We start from the raw sequence: 21,037 nt of genomic DNA, 5'->3' as shown, positions 1-21,037 counted from the left end.
ATAAGCGGATGCATCTTTTTCTTCCCCTCCCTCTCTTGTTTCCGTGCTCTTTCGGACGCATTGAACACACACACACACACAGACAGAGACGCACTTACGTGTATGCATGCGTGCGCATCTGTGCGCGTGTACACACATATATATATATGTGCATGGGTGCTCTCTCCCTCTCTCCCTCCCGCCCGGGCGGCGCACCGCTCTCCTTGCTTTCAGTCCTTCCTGATTTACATTTTGTCTCTCGCACATCTACCCCACCCCCTCTCTCACTTCCTCTTTCACCGTCCTCGGCGTGTTGGACTCCTGCGTCGCCCTGTCTTCCACGCAGACTTCCTGGAGTGTGCGCCTGCGTGTTGGCTTATCTAGTTTGGCACCACTTGCACGTGCAAGCACAAGCGCCGCATGGCGAACGGGCCACGCGAGCCCGCCGAGATGGCGCCTGCCACAGCCAGTGCAATACTCGCCAGGGCGGGCCATGAGCCACCGGTGAACGCGAAGGGGGCGTGGAGGAAAACGGTGATGAAGTGCGTCCACCGTTTTGTGCCTGTGTCGCGCTGGTATCGCATTGTGACGCCAAAGATTTTCATCACTGACTGCGTCGCCGGCTTCATTGTCGGTGTCATGATTGTGCCGACATGTCTTTCCTGGTCGAGTCTTGCGGGTCTACCGCTGTCATGCGGCCTCATCGCTGCCCTCGTCGCCTCCCTCTCCTACGGTACGTTTGGCGAGTGCGCGTCACTGGCGATGGGGCCGGCGGCGGCGATCACGACGCTACTGATCTCTATCCCAGGCATCCCGGCCGCGGAGCGCAAGGACACATACCAGAGCCTCGGTGTGCAGGTGGGCCTCCTGAGCATGGCGCTCAGCTTTGTGGACTGCGGCACTGTCATCAAGACGATCTTTGCCAAGGCTGTCGGCGACGGCTACACGTGCGCTGCCGCGCTCTTGGCCATTTCGGCGCAGCTAAAGGTGATTTGTAACGTCACCCCTGCGGACACGGGCTACGGAAATGCCGTCGACACCCTTGTTGCGCTTGCATCTCAGGGCTCAGTGAAGAACCTCTACTGCTTCACGCTCTTTATGGTGTACTGCACGTATTTGATTCAAGTCAAGAAGGCCGGGCTGCCCCTCTGGATTCCGCACCAGCTCATTGTCGTCGTCGTGTCAACCATCCTCACGTGGGGACTCGATCTAGACCAACGCCTCAACCTGGCGATCGTGCGCGACATCCCAGCCATCGTCATCCGGCCGCGCGTTCCGCCAATCGACAACGTTATCGGGCTGGGGCCGTACACCCTTTCTATTACCGTGATCAGCTTCGTACAAATGCACGTGGTGGCGCAGCGCGTCATGCCGAACATAGACCCCAACACGGAGCTCTTCTCTGGAGGTATCACAAATCTGCTCGTCAACCTCATGTCTGGTATGCCCGTGTCCAACTCGTTCAGCTGCTCCTCCGTGCTGATAGAGCAGAAGGTGCACACACCACTCACCGCCTACGCGACCAGTTTCGTTGTCCTCATCACGATTCTCTTCCTCTCCAGGCTTGGTGTCTTGTACTACCTACCGAAGCAGGCACTGGCCGCCATCGCTGTCTCGAGTGTGTGGGGTCTCGTCAACTTCTCTGGACCAGCGCAGCTGTGGCGGTACAGCCGTAAGGACGCCGGCGTATGGGTGCTGACATTTATTCTGACGGTGATTGGTGGCATAACAATTGGTGTGCTGAGTGGCATTGTGTTTTCTCTCATCCTGGTCGTGCTCCGCATTGCTCGGCCGCACGCGGTGAGCGTCGGCTTCAACATGCGGACCTTTCGCTACGGCGACATCCGCAAGGATCCGGAGCTGCTCGTTTACCCGAACATTCTGATGTGGCGCTTCGATGCCCCTCTGTACTTCATCAACATCGGCTACTTCCAGGAGCGTCTCATGGCGGCTATCGCAGCCGAGGTGCGCCCCATCGATGTGGTTCTGGTTACTTGTGGAAAGGTGGTCGACATCGATGCGGCGGCGCTGGCGTCGCTACCCGTCATCCTTGACGACACGTCCAAGTCGGATCCCACTCGACCACGGCGCATCATCCTGACGGACATCCATGGGCGGCTGGAGAAGGTTCTCCTCGACTCGGCAGCCCTGCCCATCTACGTTCCAGAGGAGTACGACCGCATGTCTATACAGCAGATCACCGCATCCGGTAAGTTTCCGGTTGTCTTCAAGAAGTTGGAGGAGGCGATCGCGTTTGGGCAGCGGTGCATATCGGAACGTTACGGCAATGTGGACACCGCACCATACCCCAACGTGTCCTTCTTGACCGACGTCGTGATGGAGGCGGCGCGGCTTCCCGCAGAGGACGGCTGCATGCCGTTTTTCTTATCGCTGTTAGAGGCAGAGAATGCCATCCCCGCCGTGGCCGGCAGCACTGCCGCAGGAGCGGTGACCTCGAGCTCCAATGCGCCACAACGAGTTGCGTCGACGCTCAGCGGGGGACCATCGGCATCCAGCCGCGCGGAGGGTAGTCGAGACGAGTTGGCCATCGCCGAAGCTTCAGAGGCCTCCCCGCCGCCGCCGTGCACCCACACCGCTATCTCCGCGGCTGCACGCAAGCCATCTGTGCACGAGGACAACGACGATGGCGAGGGCGGAGATGCACCACGGCAGCATCGGGACAGCCTTGTGCGCCACCTGGCTACGCTGAAAAAGCTCTCCACATACTCCCCCGACCGCGAGCTTATCGGGGTACTGGGTGTCATTCGTCATGGCGAGGTGACGCCGAAGCAGAAGAAGAAGCTGCTCTTCAGCGACCCGACTCTGCTGCGGCTCGCCTTCCAAGGGCGTGATGTGCGCCAGACGAAGCGCACCGTCGATGAGCTGACAGAGTTCTTTGCGATGGTTGAGCGGCTTCTTTGGGGGCTGCCGGCGACAACCGCGAGCGTGGCGGGGTCGCTGGAAATGATGGAGCCTTCCTTCCTTGGCGTTTCGAGTAGCTTGGCTGGCCGACTCTCCACAGCCACGGCAGAGAGCTGGGCGCGCGTCTTGTCCATTGTTCGCAGCCGTCCTGATGGCCTCAAGATCCAAATCAAGGCTCGCGTGACAACTGCCTCGGGTACCGTGTCTTTTGCTGGGAGCGGACGGACTTCCCCCCAGAAGTACATGCGCTATGACGGAGGTACATGGCGAAGACTCGGCGGCGGCGGCGGTGTTAGCTCGGACGACGGCTTGGACGACGGCTCGGTCGAGGCGATGGCAGGCCTGCTCGTGGTCAAGTGGGGTGGTGTACTGACCGAGTCTGGGATCTTGCAAGCGCATGTCATGGGCGAGAAGCTGTTTGCGCGGTTCTACGCAGCAGGTGACCTCCCATTGCGTCGCCTCGTTCAGTTCACGCGTCAGCCGCTGGTGATGGCGTCGGACGAGAACCGAGTGGTGAACACGGCGCTTGTCGTAGCCAACGCCCTGACGCAGACCTCTGGCGTAACGGTGCGCCGCTGCGACATTGTGCTGAATGACGCCCTCACCAAGACGCTGGGGCCAGTCGCAAAGCGCCTGCTCCGGGAGGAGTACCGGCACTTTGAGTCGCTGCTGCACATCGAATCCGCCGCGGTGGCACGCCATTACTTTCACATCCCAGGCTTCCGTCAGCTGTTGTGGATCCCACCGGTAGACGGTCTTCGCACTCGGTCAGGCAGCGCGCATGACGATCACGCCGACGATGATGGGAGTGACGAGGGAACAGTGCGCGCGCTCAGCGATGCGAACAGCAGCGATTCAGAGAACGATAGAGTTGCGGGGCCGAACGGCCAGCCTTTGCCATGCTCGCGTCGCCAGGGTAATCGGCCTGGCGACCGAGGCCTCCCTCGCAGCTCTCAGTTGCACGACGTACAGGACTCCGCCCACCTATACGGCAGCCGGGGCTTTTTCACCTCCGCACAGCAGCAGCAACAGCAGCGGCCGAGCTGCAGCGTTCTCCAGCAGGACGAATACTACACGCCGTTTCAAGTTTTGCAGGAGCTGGAGGAGCTCATGACGATTTTGTCTTCGCTGGAGTTCCCGGCTTACCTCGCTAAGGTGCCGCTGAGCAACCATGAGACGCTGCAGGAGCTGCAGCTGCGCTACGAGGCGATGCTGAATAATTTTGAGGGCGCCAAGCGCCGAATGCGCAGCAGCGATAGGCGCTCCTTGCACACGCTAGGTTCCAGTGCTTCGCGGGTGAACGTGACTTCAGGGACGAGGAGCAGGAGGTCGGCAGTGCCAGCGGCGGCGTCCGCTGGATTCGATGAGGACCCAGAGAAGCAGCTGTTTCTGGAGGCGATGGAGGAGACCGGCGGGTCGTCCGAAGAGGATGGGCTACATGCGCAGCTGGTGGAAGAAACGGATGGGGGCCTCGACTCGCCGCAGTTGTGCGGCCCCTCAGCGGTCGGTGGGGGACCGACAACTGCGGGGCCATCGCTCTCCGCAATGCGCGCCTCAAGCGATGGGGCGGCTGGCGGGCTCAAGCGTGGCCGGGGCTGCCACGACGGCTTCGTAACAGCTGCAGAAGAGCGAGCGACGAGCGGTAGAGGCAACGCTGGTCGGACGCCGCAAAGCCTACTACATACAAATCGTGACCCCTTCCACTCCTCTCCTCGTCACAGCGACAGACGCGGAAGTTATGACCATGGTCGTGGAGACGCCGCCCCGCGCTTCGACGTGAGCGACATGTCGAAGCTGCGAGATTACGGCTCCTACGATGTCGCCTACAATCTCCCTCTCGTGCTCCAACTGCACGCGTCGGTGCAGGAGCCGGTGGTGGCGTTTCAGCTCCGCCGCTTTGCTCGCGCCTTGCAGCGGTTCTCCGACATCACTGAGTACATGTCGCGCATCGGCGAGAATGTGCTGGTGGGGGTCAACAGCAGCCGACGCTTCATTATCGGCTCCCTAGTCAGTGATGGGCTGCTGCGGCGGCTGCACAATGACTTCCATGACTTGGCCATGGCGGATGAGGAGCGCGGCGTGCAAGAGTTGCTGCTAAAGGCGCAGGCGCAATACCTGGTGGAGAACGGTGGCGTCGAGCAGGATGTTCGCCACATGATCGGCCTCTTTTCGCGTCTGTCGTGCTGGCCAAAGAAGAGGAAGGGGAGTATGGCGGAGGATCAGGGCGGCCTTGCCTCGAGGAATGGCGCCTGGGCGCGAGAGACGCCACGGGAGCGCGCATTTCGGCTTCACTTCCCCTTCATTTCCCTGCCTAAGCAGAGGTCGTCTGCGCGTGCCGCAGCAGCGGACTTCTCGAGGTGCACACGTCTGTACTTCACCTCCTACCTCCACGTCGAAGGCGTGCTGCAGTGCCTCTTCGAGAGCGCCACCGTCGAGGGCTTCAGTCGACCCAGCAAGGAGGAGATGGAGGCCACCCACCAGCTCTACATGCGCCACCTCATCTTCAAAATTTTCCGACGCCGCAACGTGAGCTACACAGACGCCGAGGTGACCGCGGCTATGCGTCGTTTGCATTTGCTCTTCCGTTCAGGTGTGGACTACGACAAGCAGCAGCGCGAACTGCGCCGCGGCCTCGCCGCTATTTACCACTCCATGTACTACGTATCTATGGAGGTGTACCTCTCTCTTGGCGACGCCGATGAGGTGCAGGCGGCCATGGCGGAGGAATTCCCGCGGTTCAACGCGAGCTGCGCCGATGACGGCAATGGGAGCCGCCATCCCAAGCGCGCCTCAGGCCCGGCGTCTGGCAGCACGCATGGCGAGGACGGCGAGGCACCGGTGGAGGTAATGGTGGGAACTGGCGAGCCGGCGGCAGCTAGCGGCGGCATTGGGGCGGCGGCGTACTCGTCGAGCCCACGTCTGCCTTCCTTGGCGTCCAGCGAGCGAGCCACCTGCATGAGCTGTGGGTCGGAGTCGCACTCCACCGCTGCAGGCGGCAGAAGCGCTGCTGCTGCGGCTGCCACCGCCGGAGGAAACGCCAAGGAGTCGCTCGGAACCCTTGCTCGCAGCCCCATGCACGGGCAGCACTTTCTCGTCACGTCCAATGACCTTGACACGATGGCAACATCACCGCTTTCCATGTCCGAGCTAATTCCTCAGCCTGCAGCTGGCAGCGGGGTAGAGTCGGACTCGAATGGCGGCGGGTCACTGAACCTCGCCTGCCAACGCGACGCCAACGCAGCGACCCGCACCCTGGCGTCAGCGCGGCAGCTGAAGCCGAGGGCGCGATTTCGATCCAAGGCGGCGGCTTTGACGAAAGCAAAGTGCGTGAGCAAGGAAGCAAGGGTACTAGTGACGCCAGAGGCCGGACGTGGAGCCGCCGCGGTGAAAGGGATGAAGTACCGCGTGTCAAATGTGACGCCCATGCGCCGCATTCACGAGGGGCTGAGCCTGGGCGACTTTCTGCTGCTGTTAATGGAGGCAGAGAGCGCTGTGCTCTCACAGACAGCCTCGTCCCCCTCGACGCATCAGGGGGTGCATGCCTAGGTGAGATGGAGATGTCTTTGCCTGGTGATTCACCGAACGGCGTACGCGGGAAAGAGTGCAAGCAAGGGTGAACGGCGACGTCAGTCTGCGGGGTGCCAGGTGGGGCGCTGTGACCCGTGTTCGCCTTTGGCCTAGATATCTTTTTCCTCTGATCTCAGTGCATCTCCACGTCTGGCTACCGCATGATGTGCGGTGCTTCGTCACATGTGCGTGTGTGTGCAGCCGCGACAGTGAGACCCGTGGTGAGCTCTGTTGAGCATCCTTCACGACACCGAGCAGGAACGGTTCCAAGTCGATGAATGAGCCGCTCGACAGCGCCTCCGTAGACGGCAGCTGTGCTTCCATGCTTAATACTGCCCAAGACACTCGCAAGCGGGGACAGGGTAGTGCGCATCGAGTGAGCGAGCGCGCAGGCTACAGCACCCGGATGGTGATGATGGTGGCCGCTCCTCTTTCCATGGGCGGCTCCCCCACCCCCTTCCTCATGCTCTCGGTGCCGCAGCCAACGGGGCTGCGCTTTGCAGAGGCACCGGTTGTGCAAGTATGCGCGTTGAAGTCTAAGCGTTGGTGCACTTACGGCCCAAGTCGCGTGAAGGCCCTCTGGAAAGGGACGGAAACGAAAAAAAACTAAAGTAATATGCAATCTCTGCCTGCGTGCCCGACTTCTGCTGAATCAGCCATATCGACATCACCACGATGGGCCGCCGCCGCCACCGACTCCTCCTCCTCTCCTCTCTCTCTGCTTCTCTTCTTATGCCACACATATTCGCTTCCGTCACGCCTCCTTCGTTCACTTCCCTCCCTTTCTCCATTGGGTGTGGCGCTGGGCTGCATGGCCCGAAGAAATTCCTCATTCCCGCTGCGCTATCCGCCTTGCGCGCAGAGAAGGTGCTCCCCAGCCGTGACGTGCCTCGGTCGATCGCGCGCCCCACTGTAGCTGGTGTTGCACTCCGGCGGTGTGGTCCACAAGCGAGCCAGAAGACAAGAAAAAAACAGAGACAGGGAGAGAGAGAGACTGGCGCACGGCCTTCTCGTCTTCACTACTCGTACGTGCTCTTGGACGCCTTCTTGCCGTTCCCGCTGGTGCCTTGGAGCTGTGGCGCTTGTGACCTGTGCACAGTCAAGTGTCTGTGTCTCGGTCGCTTTGCCTAAAAGACAGGAGAGGTACACATACACGCAAGCACTGCCGCACGCGCGCGACATCACGTTTGGGTTTCTGCCTGCTGCTCTTTTTTCGTACGCATACTTGCGCCTCAGCGATTCAGCACGTTGCTGCTCGTGACGTTTCTTTCTCTTGGGGCTATTAAATATATTGCGTTTCCTCGTCTCCACGGGTGACTACATCCTGCTTCGAACACGCCCTCCCTCACTTTATATACACACACACACAGGCACACACGTGCACGCGTACGAACCCGCTCTCTCATTCGCCCCCCTTGCCCCTCTCTGCGTGTCTCCTCCGACTCCCCCTCCCCCCACCACTGCCTCTTTCCCTCCCCCTGTCTATATAACTATATATATTTATCTTGATTTATATATTTATATAGGCATCGGAAGAGGACGCCGCATACGCACGCCTTTCAGAGGAAACGTCTTGAAGAGGAGAGCGACCACGCGAAGGCGAGGGGCAGCGAAGGAAAAGGGCATTCACGTAGAAATGAGAATTCGGCGCGCTCAGAAGCACGCACGTCCACCTTCCCCTTCGCTGCCCCGACCTGTATCGCCGCTCCTCCATTAGCCCCCTGCCCCATTTTCGAATAGGAAAGCCTCACTTCCCTCTCCCTTTCCGTCTTTTCTTTCCCTTTGTCCTTCATTTCTTCGCGGGTGTGTGTCTCTGTCTCTGCGTGTCTGTCTGTGCGTGCGTGTGTGTGGACGTGCGCGGCTCCCTCCCTTCTCACATCTCGCTGTCTCTCCCTTTGCCCCGTTCATCTCTGGCGCGATCACCGCTCTTATGCCGTTGCTGCTGACTGAGTCCTCTTTCCCTGTCGCCTTTCCTCTTTCGTTTGCTTTCGGTTGCCACCTAAAGTGCCCGCGTGCGGCATAGTGCTCCGTCGCGAATGTCGCGAAGTCCACTTCAAGTGCTTTACAGTCTCCTCCGTCGGCCACACTCCGCACGCAGCGCAGAAGCGTCTTCGGGCGCGCACGCAAGCGGCGAGGGCAGCGCTGCCACTCCACCAGCAGGACCAAGCGAAGGATGTACTAACACGTCGGGCGCGAACGCGCTCATCCCCGGCGGGGCGGCGGTAGCAACCGCCTCATCGCACTCCAACGGTGGCGCGGCACCTGCCGTTGCCAACGGCGCTGACCGTCGCGCCTTTGAGGGCGAGGAGCGGCTGCTGGACCACTCGCACGCACCACGGCAGTACCCGCTAGACCCAGAAAAGGATGCCGAGGTGCTCGTCCTGCTGGCGCAGCAGTTCTCCATCACCTCTGTAATAATCACCCACTACCGCGTCAAAGAGAGCTACGTAGAATATGTGATTGAGTGCGTGCGCGGCCACGACGCCTGGCGCGTCTATCGGCGGTATCAACAGTTCAAGGCTCTCGACCATGATCTGAAGCAGCTCTGCAGTGGGCGGCACGGGTCGTGCCATGGGGCGTACGGCGTTGTGCCGGTTCTTCCCGGCAGCCATTGGATGGATGTGACGAATCAGAGCCCGGAGCTGGTGGAGCAGCGGCGCCGGTACCTTGAGATTTACCTCCAGCAGCTGCTCGTGCCGAAGAATCTCTTCTACGTGGCTCGCACGCCGCTCTATGACTTTTTACACGATGGCGAGGTGCCCACGCATGTGAAGCTCAGCGGCATTCAGCCACTGCTGGGGCTGATGAGCACGTATACGGCAGTCGCCAGCGACGACGGCGACGATGAGGCGATTCTTCGTGCGCAGCTAGAGACGCAGTCCCGCCAGCAGCCGCAGCCTCTCAACGCTTCGGAGGAAGCGGCGGCGGCTGTGCCGGGGATAGCGTCAACCGCACCACCTCCCTCACCCTCGTCGGGCGGCACGTTCCCTGCCGCCTCGGATGATGGTGCGGGTGACACGGGAACTGCTGTGACGTTACGTTTTCCTGAGGTCCCTGATAGCGGAGAATCAGACGCCAAAAGACAGGAGGGGACGATAGCCGAAGCCATGGCAACCCCGCCCATGCCCGGTGATGCGGCGGTCTCGGTCGTGAGCATGGAGCGGCTGCCGTCGCTTACCACAGGAAGGGCATACGCAGCAGCTCGCATAACCGATGCGGCAGTTGTGGGTGAGGCGAGCGCTGGCAGGGACACATCCGGCGTGAAGGTACAACCGACCTACGCGAGCGACCCGAGCGACACGAACGACGTGCGACTGGCGAAGAAGTATGCACACAAGCTCGTCTGCGGGGCTGTCTTTGCGACAGTAGATCCCATGCAGATGGACTTTCCAGATGAGCGGCTTCCGCCTGCGTCGGCGAACTGTGCGCAGTGCAACGCCGAGTTCACTTCCTTTTTGTACCCGCGCCGGTGTTTTTTCTGCCTGTACCAGTTCTGCTCTGCTTGTCTGGAGAAGCTGTCGGTGCTGGAAAGCCCATGGGCGCTGGGACGTGCATTGGTGACGTCCGTGGACAGCGCCGACTCCGCACCTGAGATGCCGCAGGAAACGACGCCGCCGTCTGCGGATGCGAATGCTGGCGGGCGCACTGTTCCAGCCTGCCGTCGGTGCGCGGAGAACTACAGTCGCCGTCTCGACCGCTGCGGCACCGCGCCCGGTGGAGGCGCCTACAGAGGCATGCAGTCAACGCTCGGTACGCCGGCGCAGCCAGGCCCGCTGACGTCATCGGACCGCTCTTCGCCGCCGGCCCCTGTGGTGGGCTCACTGCCCGCAACGAATATGCGCGGCTGTGTCGGGGAGGAGAGTAGCTCAATGATGTTGCAGAAGCGTGCGGCCAACTCCGTATCCGTCACGCCGCGCCCCCGACTCTCATCTCCCAGAGGCTACTTGGGCGGGCCTGGCAGCACCCTGTCGCCTGTGGACTTCCACGACTTTCGGCTACTCACCGTGATTGGGCGCGGCACGTTCGGTAAGGTGCTGAAGGTGCAGATGCGCGCTACGCAACAGGTGTACGCCATGAAGATCATGAACAAGGCGACGGTGTACCGGCGGTGCATGACATCCTACATGAAGGAGGAAAAGGCCATCCTGACAAGCATACGCCCACACCCGTACATTGTGCGGTGCCACTACGCGTTCCAGACGGAGTACTACCTCGTCTTCGTCATTGACTACTTGCCTGGTGGCGAGCTGTACGACTACATTTACCCCACACTGAGCCTCTCGCCCGAGGCGGCCCGCATTTATGCGGCGGAGCTGGTCCTGGCACTCGAGTACCTGCACCGCCAGGATGTGGTGCACCGCGACTTGAAGCCAGAGAACGTTGTGTTGGCAGCGGATGGGCACATCTGCTTGACAGACTTTGGCCTTGCCCGCCGCGCCTTTTCACGCAGCCGCCGGCGCAGCTTCGTCGGTAGCCCGGAGTACGTTGCACCGGAGACGATCCAGGGTCAGGTGCAGACGGCGGCGGTGGATTGGTGGAGCTTTGGTGTGATGCTGTACGAGATGCTGGCTGGCAGGACTCCGTTCCACGCCCGCAACAACAATACCGTTTACGAAAATGTTCTGCACAAGGAGCTCGAGCTGCCGGTGCTGAGCGCCGACGGCGCCGCCGCAGCTTCGACGGTGCAACCGGTGATCGCCGAGGGGGCCCCCAAGTTCAGAGGTTTCTCCCCGGAGGCTGTGTCGCTGTTGAGGGCCTTGCTTGCTCGAGATCCGTCGCTGCGGCTGCAGGATGCAAATGTGATAAAGCGGCACCCCTTCTTCCGTGGCCTCAGCTGGGATGACTTGCGGCATCGTCGCGTGCCGGCCCCGTGCGTTCCGGGCGATATGCGCGACAACGATGTGCGACACTTCAAGCGTGAATTCGTGTCGGAGTGGGCCTCAGTGCCGCCGCTCACCGGCATGACGCGGACCTCGATAGAGGCACTCACCAAGTGCTTCGATAACTTTCCCGTGAGCCGCACGGCCGCGTCTAAAGTGTCCGCCGCCTTAGAAGACGCTGGCACCGCGGCCGCCTCCGCAGCTTTGGGCTCCCTGTCGCCCGCTCCCCGCTCACCGCCACAGGCGCAGGGAAGTGCGCGCGTGTTGTCGCTCTCGCTGATGCTTCCGCCTTCTGTGCTCTCCACTGGCGGTACGGCGCCCCGGGAGCCGGTGCGTTTTTTTCATTCCATGGCCGCTGCGCAGCAGAGCTTCCACGGCATGTGGCGCGTCCTCTCCATCGAGGTGCATGCGGTGGATGACGGCAGAGTCATCTATCCATGGGGTGGCGACGTCTCGGGGGTTCTCGTGTACAGCAACGGTGGCCGCTTTAGTCTCCAGCTGACGCCGAACACCCGGCGTCCCATTGGGCCGGTGCAGCGCGTGACTCAGCTCTCGAAGGAGGACTTGTGCGACACGTACTCCTCTTACGTGGCAAGCTTCGGCAGCTTCCACCTCTTTCCATCTTCGGCAGATGACGGCTGCGGCGTCGTGCGGCACTTTGCGGAGGGCAACCTATGCCCGAACTTGATGCTCACCAACATCGTGTTTCAGTACCACATGCAAACCGAGCCGCTGCATCGGCCAGCCACCAAGGATGACCAAAAGAACAGGGGCAGCCGTAGGCCCGGCAGTGCCACCTCACCCAACCTCGCCACGATGTCCTCGACTCGCACGCCGAGCACGACAGACGCTGAGGATAGCAGCGACGGCGGCGGCGGTAGCCACCGGCATGCGAGCGAAGAGGGCTCTCCAGGCGCCTCAGAGGGCGAGGAGGATGAGAAAGAAAGGGCCAGGGAAAGGACTACCATCTTTGGAGACGAGGACCAGCAGCAGGGTCGAGATACTGCGAGTCCTTCAGCGCAGTCGCCATCTTCTCCGCCCGCGCCCGAGCGTCGCATCCTGCTCCGCCTCTCGACTCGGCCACAGCGCGCACCAGAGCAGGACTTCCTCGCCTTCACATCTCTCGTCTTCGAGAAGATGTCATAGCTGTGGACGTGCGCTCGTGCGCGCGTGTGTGCCCTTTGTGTGGACAAGCGGCATCGATTCACGTGCGACAGTTCCTCGTGCTGATGCGCTCTGCCGGCCACCTCCCTCAACGTCTCCCGTTCTCCCTGTGGACGGCACTGTTGGCGCCTCATTCGGTCTCCTCCATTCTGCGTGAGGACGGCGCTTTTCTTCGCTGTTCGACCCCCATTTTTTTTCGTCTCCGACTGTTTTTCAGTCTGAGCTCAAGTGTTTGTGCTTCACCGCACGCATTTCTCTGTCTTGGGCCTCCGCCGCTTACGATTTCGAGTGTGCATGTCGGCGCTGGCCAGTCGAGCATCTGTTGCCTGGATGCAAGGCAAGAGGCCAACAGCACCGTGGCCCCTCCCCCCCCCCCACACACAGACAGACACACAGCTAGGGATGGATCTCCTCGATCTTCGACGCTGCGCTTCGGCATCCTTCCACCTGGCGATCAATGCGTTTGAGTGCATCTTCCTTTACGATGGGGCGGCCGTGCGCCGATTGACGAAGGGCGCGCAATGCTCTTCGTCGCGGGTAGGGAGACGAGGACTACAGCTCACCATCCCCAATGCCTGTGGTCCTCGTCTCCCTACCCGCAAGCTGGTGAACGAGTCGGCCATTGATGTAGCTGATGGGGCCTGCTATGCCTTCTCTTCCTTCAGGCCGGCTGTGGTGTTATGGCGACCCCCAATGTCACCCCTCTTCTTCACCTCTCCTCGTTACGAGTCTTCCTCTTTCTTCTTCGGCGACGCGCACACATTCACTGCTCCTTCGCAGGGAGCGACCGCAGCACCGCCGGGCATCGAGAGGTCTGCATGCCTTGGCCAAACGCGCCCCCTAAAACAGGGAGATCACCACCGCCGAATCCCACGCCAACTGCCAGAAGAGTTAGATAGAGGGGTGCGCTACCCTCCCTGCTGTGGCCTTCGCGTCGGAGGATGAAGAAAAAAACGCACCACCGGTTAACATGCCGGTCAAGGCTGCCTGCTTGACGATCCCTTTCTGCTACTTACCCTTCCCCCCTCCCTCCCCACGCCGCGTGACACTCAGGACTTATCTTGACTGCTGTCCTTCCATTGTGCTCCGCGGAAAAAAAATCTCTCGATCACTTCTGCTCTTCATTGTCGCTCATACGTGCAGTGGCACGTCTGCCAGCATCACTGCTGCAAAGGCAAGCCGCATCAGCTCTCAGGCAATCCGTGCACAGGGCACTCTCGCTTCTGGCTTGCTCCCTCCTAGCCGATGGCCGTGGCAGCCTCTTCCTGAGTCCCCTCCCTCCCCAGTTTCGATATTCTTTGCCCTTACTCCCCCCCCAGCGCCAACGATGGGGCCCCCGGGGGACGCCACACTCTTATTACTTTTGTATGTGGTAGGTGGCCGAAAGCATTCAAGAGGGTTGTTGGGTGGGGGAGGGCGGGGAAGGGGGGAGCGCCGCTCTGCCCCGCCGCGCATCCGTGAAAAATACTTGTTTCCGTCTCATACTTCGGGCGCACGGGATCGCCAGCCTGACATGTGTAGACGCAAAGGTTGTCTCGAGGTCCGTGACTACGCCCACGGCGCCATCGTGTGCTTTTCAAACATGGGGAAGGGGAGGAGGCTGTAGAGCCGGGCTTCGTCGCGGGTCGTTGAAGGCGCTGTGGCTAGTCACTTGCGTCCCTCTCGCGGGCCTAAAGAAATACCGCTGCCCTTCTTTCCCCCCACGCTACTATGGCAGCGGGGCCTCTTTTGTGACGTTGCCCCCCCTCCCTTCACCGCTTGAGCGCTCTCTGCTGTCGCAGCTGCAGAGATGCTCTGTGAGGCGGTCAGGCCGCATGGCGCGTTCCGCTTCGGCCACAGAGAGACACTCGTCCGGCTTCTTCTCACCGGCCCCATCTCTACATGCTCACGGCTGCAGCATCAATGGCGTCTGACTTGGGCAATAGGGAGCGGCGGAAAGCAACCAAAAGTTGTGCGCTCGTTCATTCAAGTCAGACATGTGCGCCGACCCTGTCAGAGCGTGCGCCGCACACTTGACCAATCAGCTGGAAAAGAGAGAAAGAGGGGGGAGAGAGAGAGGCGGCCACAGAGAAAATCGGGGGAGAACAGAGGCGGAGCCTCTCACGTGCGATTGCCACCCTCTAAACCTCCACTGCCTTTCTCTTACCCTCACTAGTTGCAATGTATCGCCGCTCTGCCAGTGGCCTGGCGCGCGCTCGGCATGGCCCAAGTGCCACTTGGGGCCTGCTCGCAGTGAAGGCATCATCCACTGTGGCAGCCATACAACCTGCCTGCTTCAGCTTCCTTACACCACCACCATTGATAGCACCACTGACAGCACTGCAATGCGCTCTGCGCCACTGCCACACGAAGCAGACATGGCTGTCGGGGCAGCAGCAACAGCGCCCAACTTCTTCGGCGTCTAAGGACAGTGCCCATGTGGTCACGTATGCTCCATGGGAGGTGCGGGCGCTGGTGCTGCCGCTGCTACCCACCGCCACGTCCCTCACGGAGCACAGCGATGCAGCGCCGCACAGCAGGAATAGGGACTGGAACTGGCCATCGCAGGTGCAGCAGCAACTTCCTCGGGCTCTGCGGCAGTTCCTCGAACGTGAAGTTCGCTCGACGAGCAGCGCAGGTGACGGTCAGTCTTCCGCGGAGACGCAGCAATGTGGCGGGAGGTGCGCTTTGGTGGAGTATATGCTCCGTCATTTCCCGCAGGAGGTTGTGTTGCTACCCAGAGGACACCTGGCCGTGCGCGTGTCGCGTGCCCCTGCCGCCATTCCCGCAGCGTCGACTTCGGAACGGGGAGCTGGGCCGGCCACGACGGATGCAGCGCACCCTAGTGCGACGGCTGCGCTGCTGACCACGGAGAGCGCGGCCACTCCACTCGAAGACCGTAGAGCAGCCGGCTCCTTCCCACCGCTCCCGGCACAGCAGGTCTCGTTTGCCAATGCAGAAGCGCCTCCGCCCCCGTTTTCGCCGCGCTCGAGCGCCTCAGAGCCTCACACTTTGCTGCGCACCCCTGTGGCTCATGCAGATAGCACGAAGCCACCACCCCCGCCTGTGCCACAGAGCAATAGCTGCCGCTACGGCACTGGTGGAGCAGCAGCAGCAGCAGCAACTGTGGCCGGTGGTGGGCTGGTGGCGCCACGAGCCCACTTTGGCGGAGCTGGGGCCCCCAATGCATTCGCGGGTCCGACCGCAGCGGCGACGGTAGAGACGAGCGGGCAGGTGCCCAGCGCGCCAGCACCTCTGCGGTCGACGCTGCAAGTAATGGAGGCCCTCGTGCAGTACATCCCCACCTTTTTCACGTCCATCGATGCTATTGAGCCAACGTTGCCAAGTGAGATACAGAAGCTGTACGCTGATACTTCCTTGCGTTTTTACATCAAGCGGTTCCGGCACTACGTCGATACGCGCGCTGCGCACGGGTCAGTGGAGATTCGACTACGGGCCGATTTTGACCATCCGCAGCGTGGGTATGCCGACGCACGCTTCTCGGTTGGTGGTTTCAGCAGCCTCAGCGATGTGCAGCCGCTGCGCCGTCCACCGCGGAATTCGGAGATGAATTTGATCGGCCTTGTGGCGCCGCAGGTGCCAAAGGCGTACGCTCCGCTGGCGGACATCCTGCAGGAAATAGCCCCCATAATCTCGCGTCACCCCGCCTTCGATCCTCGGCTTGGAGTGACAGGGCTGCTCGGTAAGTACCCAGAGTACTTCCAGATGGCGCAAGGCAAGTTGCGTGCCCGTCCCTACCGAGTTGCACCCAACTCGCTCGACGAATGCGACGCTGCAACGTCTCCGCTACCGAGCACCTTCGCCAAGGTGTTGGCGGTCGTGATCGAGGCAGCGGCGGGGAAGAACTATAGCATCGCGGAGGAGAAGGCGGCGGCGGCGGTGTCGACCGGCCGCCTCTACAGCCTCCTCACGCCGATGGAAAAGGCGCAGGTCAAGACGAGATGCCGCTCCTTCCCGACGTTTCTGCGCATGCATGGGAAGGAGATTGTCGTATCAGTGGATAAGATGAAGGTGTACCGGTTCCTGCCCGAGTATGAGGCGTGCGTGGACACCTTGATGGATGAGCGGCTGCGTATGAACTCGATACGACCGGACGATCCCGTGCTGAAGATCCCGTCTGAGATGGCGCCGGAGTCCAACGCGGAGTGGGCCGTGCGGGAGCTGTACGACGCGCTGCCTCTCATGCAATGTGCAGAGCTTGATGAGGTGCTCAGCTTGGTCCCGACGGCGGTTCGCGATGCTCTGCCGCGCGAGTTGGTAGCCGTGCGAGCTGTGCTGGACAACTACCCCGATTACTTCACCACCTGGCCCTACCCTGACGACCCCTCTGTTATCGTGGTCCAGCGCGCGAAAGTGGAGCAGCCAACCTTGGAGAAGACGGAGATTGTGCGGATGGTGCTGCCACTGATCCCGCAAGGCGGGACGACGCTGGCGTCGCTACGAACCCGCGTGCCACTGGCACTGCAGCGGTACTTCTCCCGGCATGGCACTGTAGCGACGCTGGGCGCCATGAAGGATGTCTTCGCCATCTCTGGCGATCGCATTGTGCGACTGGTGTAGTGCGTGGTCGCGAGGAAGAGGAGGACGGTCGAAATGGGGTGCAGCGGACATTTCCTTCTAGGCTGATGCGAACACAACAGACCCCTTCTCATCCTGGAGCTGCGCCTCCCTCGGAAGTGGGCGCGGAGCGGCGGAGGCCCAACCCAAGCGGCACAGATGTTCTGTCGGCTCTTATCTTCGCTTTTCGTTTAAATGACGCTTGATGACGCCGGCGACCTTCGCCGTGGCAGAGGCACACGTGTGCGTATGCACTCGAGTTGGGATGTGTGAGCCGGAATTCGCTTCGCTCACACGGAGTGACTCCGCTGGAGCGCGCACAGGCAGGAGGGGAGGAGGGGTGAGGTAGTAAGCGACGAAAAGAGGCGAACGAACAGAAACGACATGGTAACGTTCTGCATGCAAGTGGATGCCATCACGACGGAACGCGCCCTTATGCACCCATGACGATGATTCATGTGCAGGGGTGGGGCGGGCGGGGCAAGGGGAAAGCCGTGACGGTTGGGGGAGGAGGAAGGAGGGGCACATACGGGATTGTGGCGCGCCGCGCGTACTGCTCAGCGGCTCCTCCACTAGTCAGGTGCCCTCGGCGGCGCTGCCTTCTGAAAGTATCGGCACTCCTCCTCACCTCAGCGTCGGGCCATTTCTCAGTGACTGCCCTTTTCTTGTGCGCCTCACTCTGCACTCTTAACGCCTTGTCCTTTTTCCTCATTTTATTTGGACTTTCCTGGGCGCCTGCCGTTTGCTGTGCGTCTCGAATGACCTGCGCACACCCACACCCACACACCCTCACGCGTGCGCATTGTGTCATTGTGGGCGTCGTCTTCTCGATCTCGGGAACGTTCATCATGTGCAGTCATGATTCGCAAAAAAGTACTTAGCATCAGCAGCAACTCCGCCACCCTTCTCGTACAAGACACGGAGGCGGGCGGAGCGTTACGCGTGCTGCGCCGCGTGAGTGTGGCTGGGTGGGCCGACGGGGAGGTGAGTACGGCTGTTCAGATGTACGAAGAGCTGCAGAAGCACCGGCTGCGCGGCTTTGTGCCTATTCACGCCGTCCTCGTTCAGAGCTCCTTCCTCAGTGTCCTCGCTTCCTATGTCTCGGAGGGAGACGTCACGACCTTTATTGAGGAGGAGGAGCGCCACTCGCTCGATGAGGCCCGCGTCCTGCGCTGGCTCTGCGCATGCGCACTGGCCATCCGGCAGATGCACTTGCACAACCTCTTCTTCACAGGACTGACGAGCGACCGAGTATTTCTCGACCGCCACACCGGCGGCACGGCAAACATCCTCCTCGGGGTGCCGCTGCCCCTCCCGGTCTACTTCTCGCAGCTGCAAGAGCGTAAGAAGAGCGGTGCGCGCGTAGAGCTTGACTACCCGCCCGAGGTACTCGCAGCAGCTGTGGCGTACCCCATTGGGAGCCGGGACGGCACAAACAGCAGCACCAAGAGTGGCGCGGGGTACCACCCCACACTGAGCGACGTCTGGTGTCTGGGCCGACTAGGTGTCATGCTACTCACGGCGAACGGCGCCAACATCGCACGGCGCTCTGGCAATACGCGCCAGCTCCTCTCTCGCATGATGGCAGACCAGCCAGCGTCACGACCGTCAATGGAAAGTGTCGTTCAGTCACTCGTGATCTTGGCTGGCAACATCAGCTTGGGCCAGCCCCCATGGCCTTCACAGCCCCCCACTGCCCCTTCTACCACTTCTCTTCCATTAGCGTCCTCAGGCTCAGCTTCTCCCGCTGCCACTAGACAGCCACCGACCACCGCGCCTGGAAGCGCCAGAGGTGGTGCGCCGCTGGCCGCTGCAGAGAATCGTAGCACCGGTGGAGGGGGATCAAAGGCCAAATACACGTTGACGGCTGCCTCGCCCAGGCCTGCCTCCAGTCAACCGCCAAAGGCCAGCGCGTCCTTGCCCCAAACCGATGCCACAACGACCCGCGCGCGCGATAGTCAGCGCCCCTCGACCGCCACACCGACTCACATAGCGCACACGTCTCCGCCGCCGCCTATGCAGGCGCCTGCCCCGCACACTGACCAAACGGCGCGTCTCGCTCACGCACAGGGCGACAGCTGGTATCGCCGCGCCGGGGAGAAGTTTGAGCTGCTTCAGCGCATGAATGCGAGTCCACTGAGGCAGAGCCCCTTCGTCGGAGGTGGCGATACGCAACAGAGATCCTCGCGCGGCGAGCACGGCCACCGCCGCTTTCGCGGGCCGACAAGCGGCCTCCTCAACATGAAATCGCCCAGCCCGCAGACAAGCAACCGCGGCGGCTACATCGACCACAACACGCGTGTGCTGAACGAGATGCTTGCGGAGCAAGGGGAGCTGAGGCGGCAGGCGGGGCTGTGGCAGCGGTCGCCGCAGCGGCGCGCCGAGAATGCCAAGGACGTTCAACGCGAAGCGCTGCGGCAGCTGAAGCTAGAGACGGCGGCTCGCCAACAGGAGATGCGTAAGCACTTCACGGAGTGGCAGCGGCAGAACAATCAGCGTCTCACTGACGCCAACAACGTGGAGGTAATTGACCAGGACGGCATCGTCATTGTCGCTCCTCGCTCCGGCCCACCACCCGAATCTCGCCAGCTCGCCGCGGCTGCACCTGCGGCGGAGGGTGGGGAGGTGAGCGCCGACGTCAAGCCCCCGGAGTTGAGGCCTCAGCTCACAAAAGATTCTCAGGGCGAAGTGGCGCCTCGCCAGCCACCGCTGCCTCCCTCATCGGTGCCGACAAACTCAGCCTCTCAAGCGACAACCCCACTTGTCCAAACACCAGCCGGTGACAGCACCATCGCAACAGCGACCGACGCGCATTCCACGCAGCACAACGGCAACATACTACGAGCTTCGCACTCCTCCGAGTCGAGGCAGGCGACAGGTGGCTCACGTGGCGCCGGGATCTCTGCGCTACGGCAGCGCACCCCCTCCTCCCTGTGTTCACCGCCGCCGCAACTGAGCTCCGCGCCGCCGTACCCTCTTCGGAGCAGCGACTCTTCTGGGCAAGTCACCAGCACGTCGAACGACGCTGAAGAGCGCTCTGCGCAGGGCGTTAGCGGCGGCCGCTGCGCCCCTCGGAAAAGCTCAGCCGATGCCGACACACTTTCAGCTGTCGAGTGGACTGTCGACGGCATCCGCAGCACCCTGCGGCTGCTGCTACGGAACCGCGATCTCTACGGGGAAACCATGCAGGAGGTGGCTTTTTTTACCAGCCAGCCGGAGGAGGCTCGTCTGGAGGCGCGCGCCAATGAGGTCTTCATGAAGCGTCTCCGCAAGCTACTCTGTGACGACGCACTCTTTCTCAGCGCGGCGCCGCTCTGCGCGCAGCTGGTGGCATTGGAGGGACTCAACTATACCTTGCGCGACTCTTCTGGCGGCCAACCCTCTCAGCGGAGACCATAGACATCGCGGCAGAGGGGGATGGTGGAGCGGGAAAAGGGCGTGTATGTGCGAGACCCGCTCTTTCGAGCCTGCTTCCCCCCTCCCCTCCCTTGAGGCGCGTACTTGTCTTCGCGCACGCATCTAAAGGCTGCATATGCAGGGCCGCGCGCACTCTGGCCGCAGCCTCGACAAACTTATACAGTAAATGGATTCCTTTCCGGCTCATGGGAGGTCGTTGATGGTGATGTTATAAGGGAGGTGGGAGAGGGGGGGTGAGGGCAAGTGGGGCTGCGCATCGCTCGAGCAACTCCGTCACCCTTTCCATGTCCTGCTCCGCGCGTCTCTTTCCCCCCTTTCCTCTCCGCTCTCCGTTTTCTCTTCGTCGCACGTGGTGGGGTGAATGGGAAACCCTTGCCGCGTTTTTGAGAGGGGTGGAGTTGTATGCGGCCAGCGTCTACGACACAGGCCACTTTCTCTGCTCCCCTCTTCCCCCGATGTGGGTTGGCCCCCCCCATGGGCCGATTGTCAAGTCGACGAGCTTTCCTCTTCATCTCTCTCCTGTTCGACGCTCCGCCGGCGGCAGCGTTGTG

At 61.6% G+C, this 21,037-nt stretch overlaps 4 protein-coding genes across 4 annotated transcripts; all 4 read left to right on the top strand.

The window, feature by feature from the left end:
• Positions 1–399: 399 nt before the first annotated feature.
• LSCM1_03195 (uncharacterized protein) lies at positions 400–6,447 on the top strand (the record flags this gene model as incomplete). Its single annotated transcript, XM_067320745.1, has 1 exon — positions 400–6,447. One exon carries the CDS (start codon positions 400–402, stop codon positions 6,445–6,447), a length of 6,048 nt encoding a protein of 2,015 aa, XP_067177355.1.
• Positions 6,448–8,504: 2,057 nt separating this feature from the next.
• On the top strand, positions 8,505–12,494 carry LSCM1_03194 (uncharacterized protein; the record flags this gene model as incomplete). The annotated part of the gene is made up of 1 exon (XM_067320744.1): positions 8,505–12,494. The coding sequence occupies one exon, from the start codon at positions 8,505–8,507 to the stop codon at positions 12,492–12,494; it is 3,990 nt and encodes a 1,329-aa protein (XP_067177354.1).
• Positions 12,495–14,672: 2,178 nt separating this feature from the next.
• On the top strand, positions 14,673–17,072 carry LSCM1_03193 (uncharacterized protein; the record flags this gene model as incomplete). Its single annotated transcript, XM_067320743.1, has 1 exon — positions 14,673–17,072. The coding sequence occupies one exon, from the start codon at positions 14,673–14,675 to the stop codon at positions 17,070–17,072; it is 2,400 nt and encodes a 799-aa protein (XP_067177353.1).
• An 855-nt stretch (positions 17,073–17,927) lies between these two features.
• Positions 17,928–20,468, top strand: LSCM1_03192 (uncharacterized protein; the record flags this gene model as incomplete). Its single annotated transcript, XM_067320742.1, has 1 exon — positions 17,928–20,468. One exon carries the CDS (start codon positions 17,928–17,930, stop codon positions 20,466–20,468), a length of 2,541 nt encoding a protein of 846 aa, XP_067177352.1.
• Between the last annotated feature and the right edge of the window lie 569 nt (positions 20,469–21,037).

Source organism: Leishmania martiniquensis, chromosome 28 (assembly GCF_017916325.1).
Source record: "Leishmania martiniquensis isolate LSCM1 chromosome 28, whole genome shotgun sequence".
Taxonomy (NCBI): Eukaryota; Euglenozoa; class Kinetoplastea; order Trypanosomatida; family Trypanosomatidae; genus Leishmania; species Leishmania martiniquensis.
The sequence above is the reverse complement of the archived record's forward strand: the minus strand, read 5'-3'. Positions and strand labels throughout refer to the sequence as shown.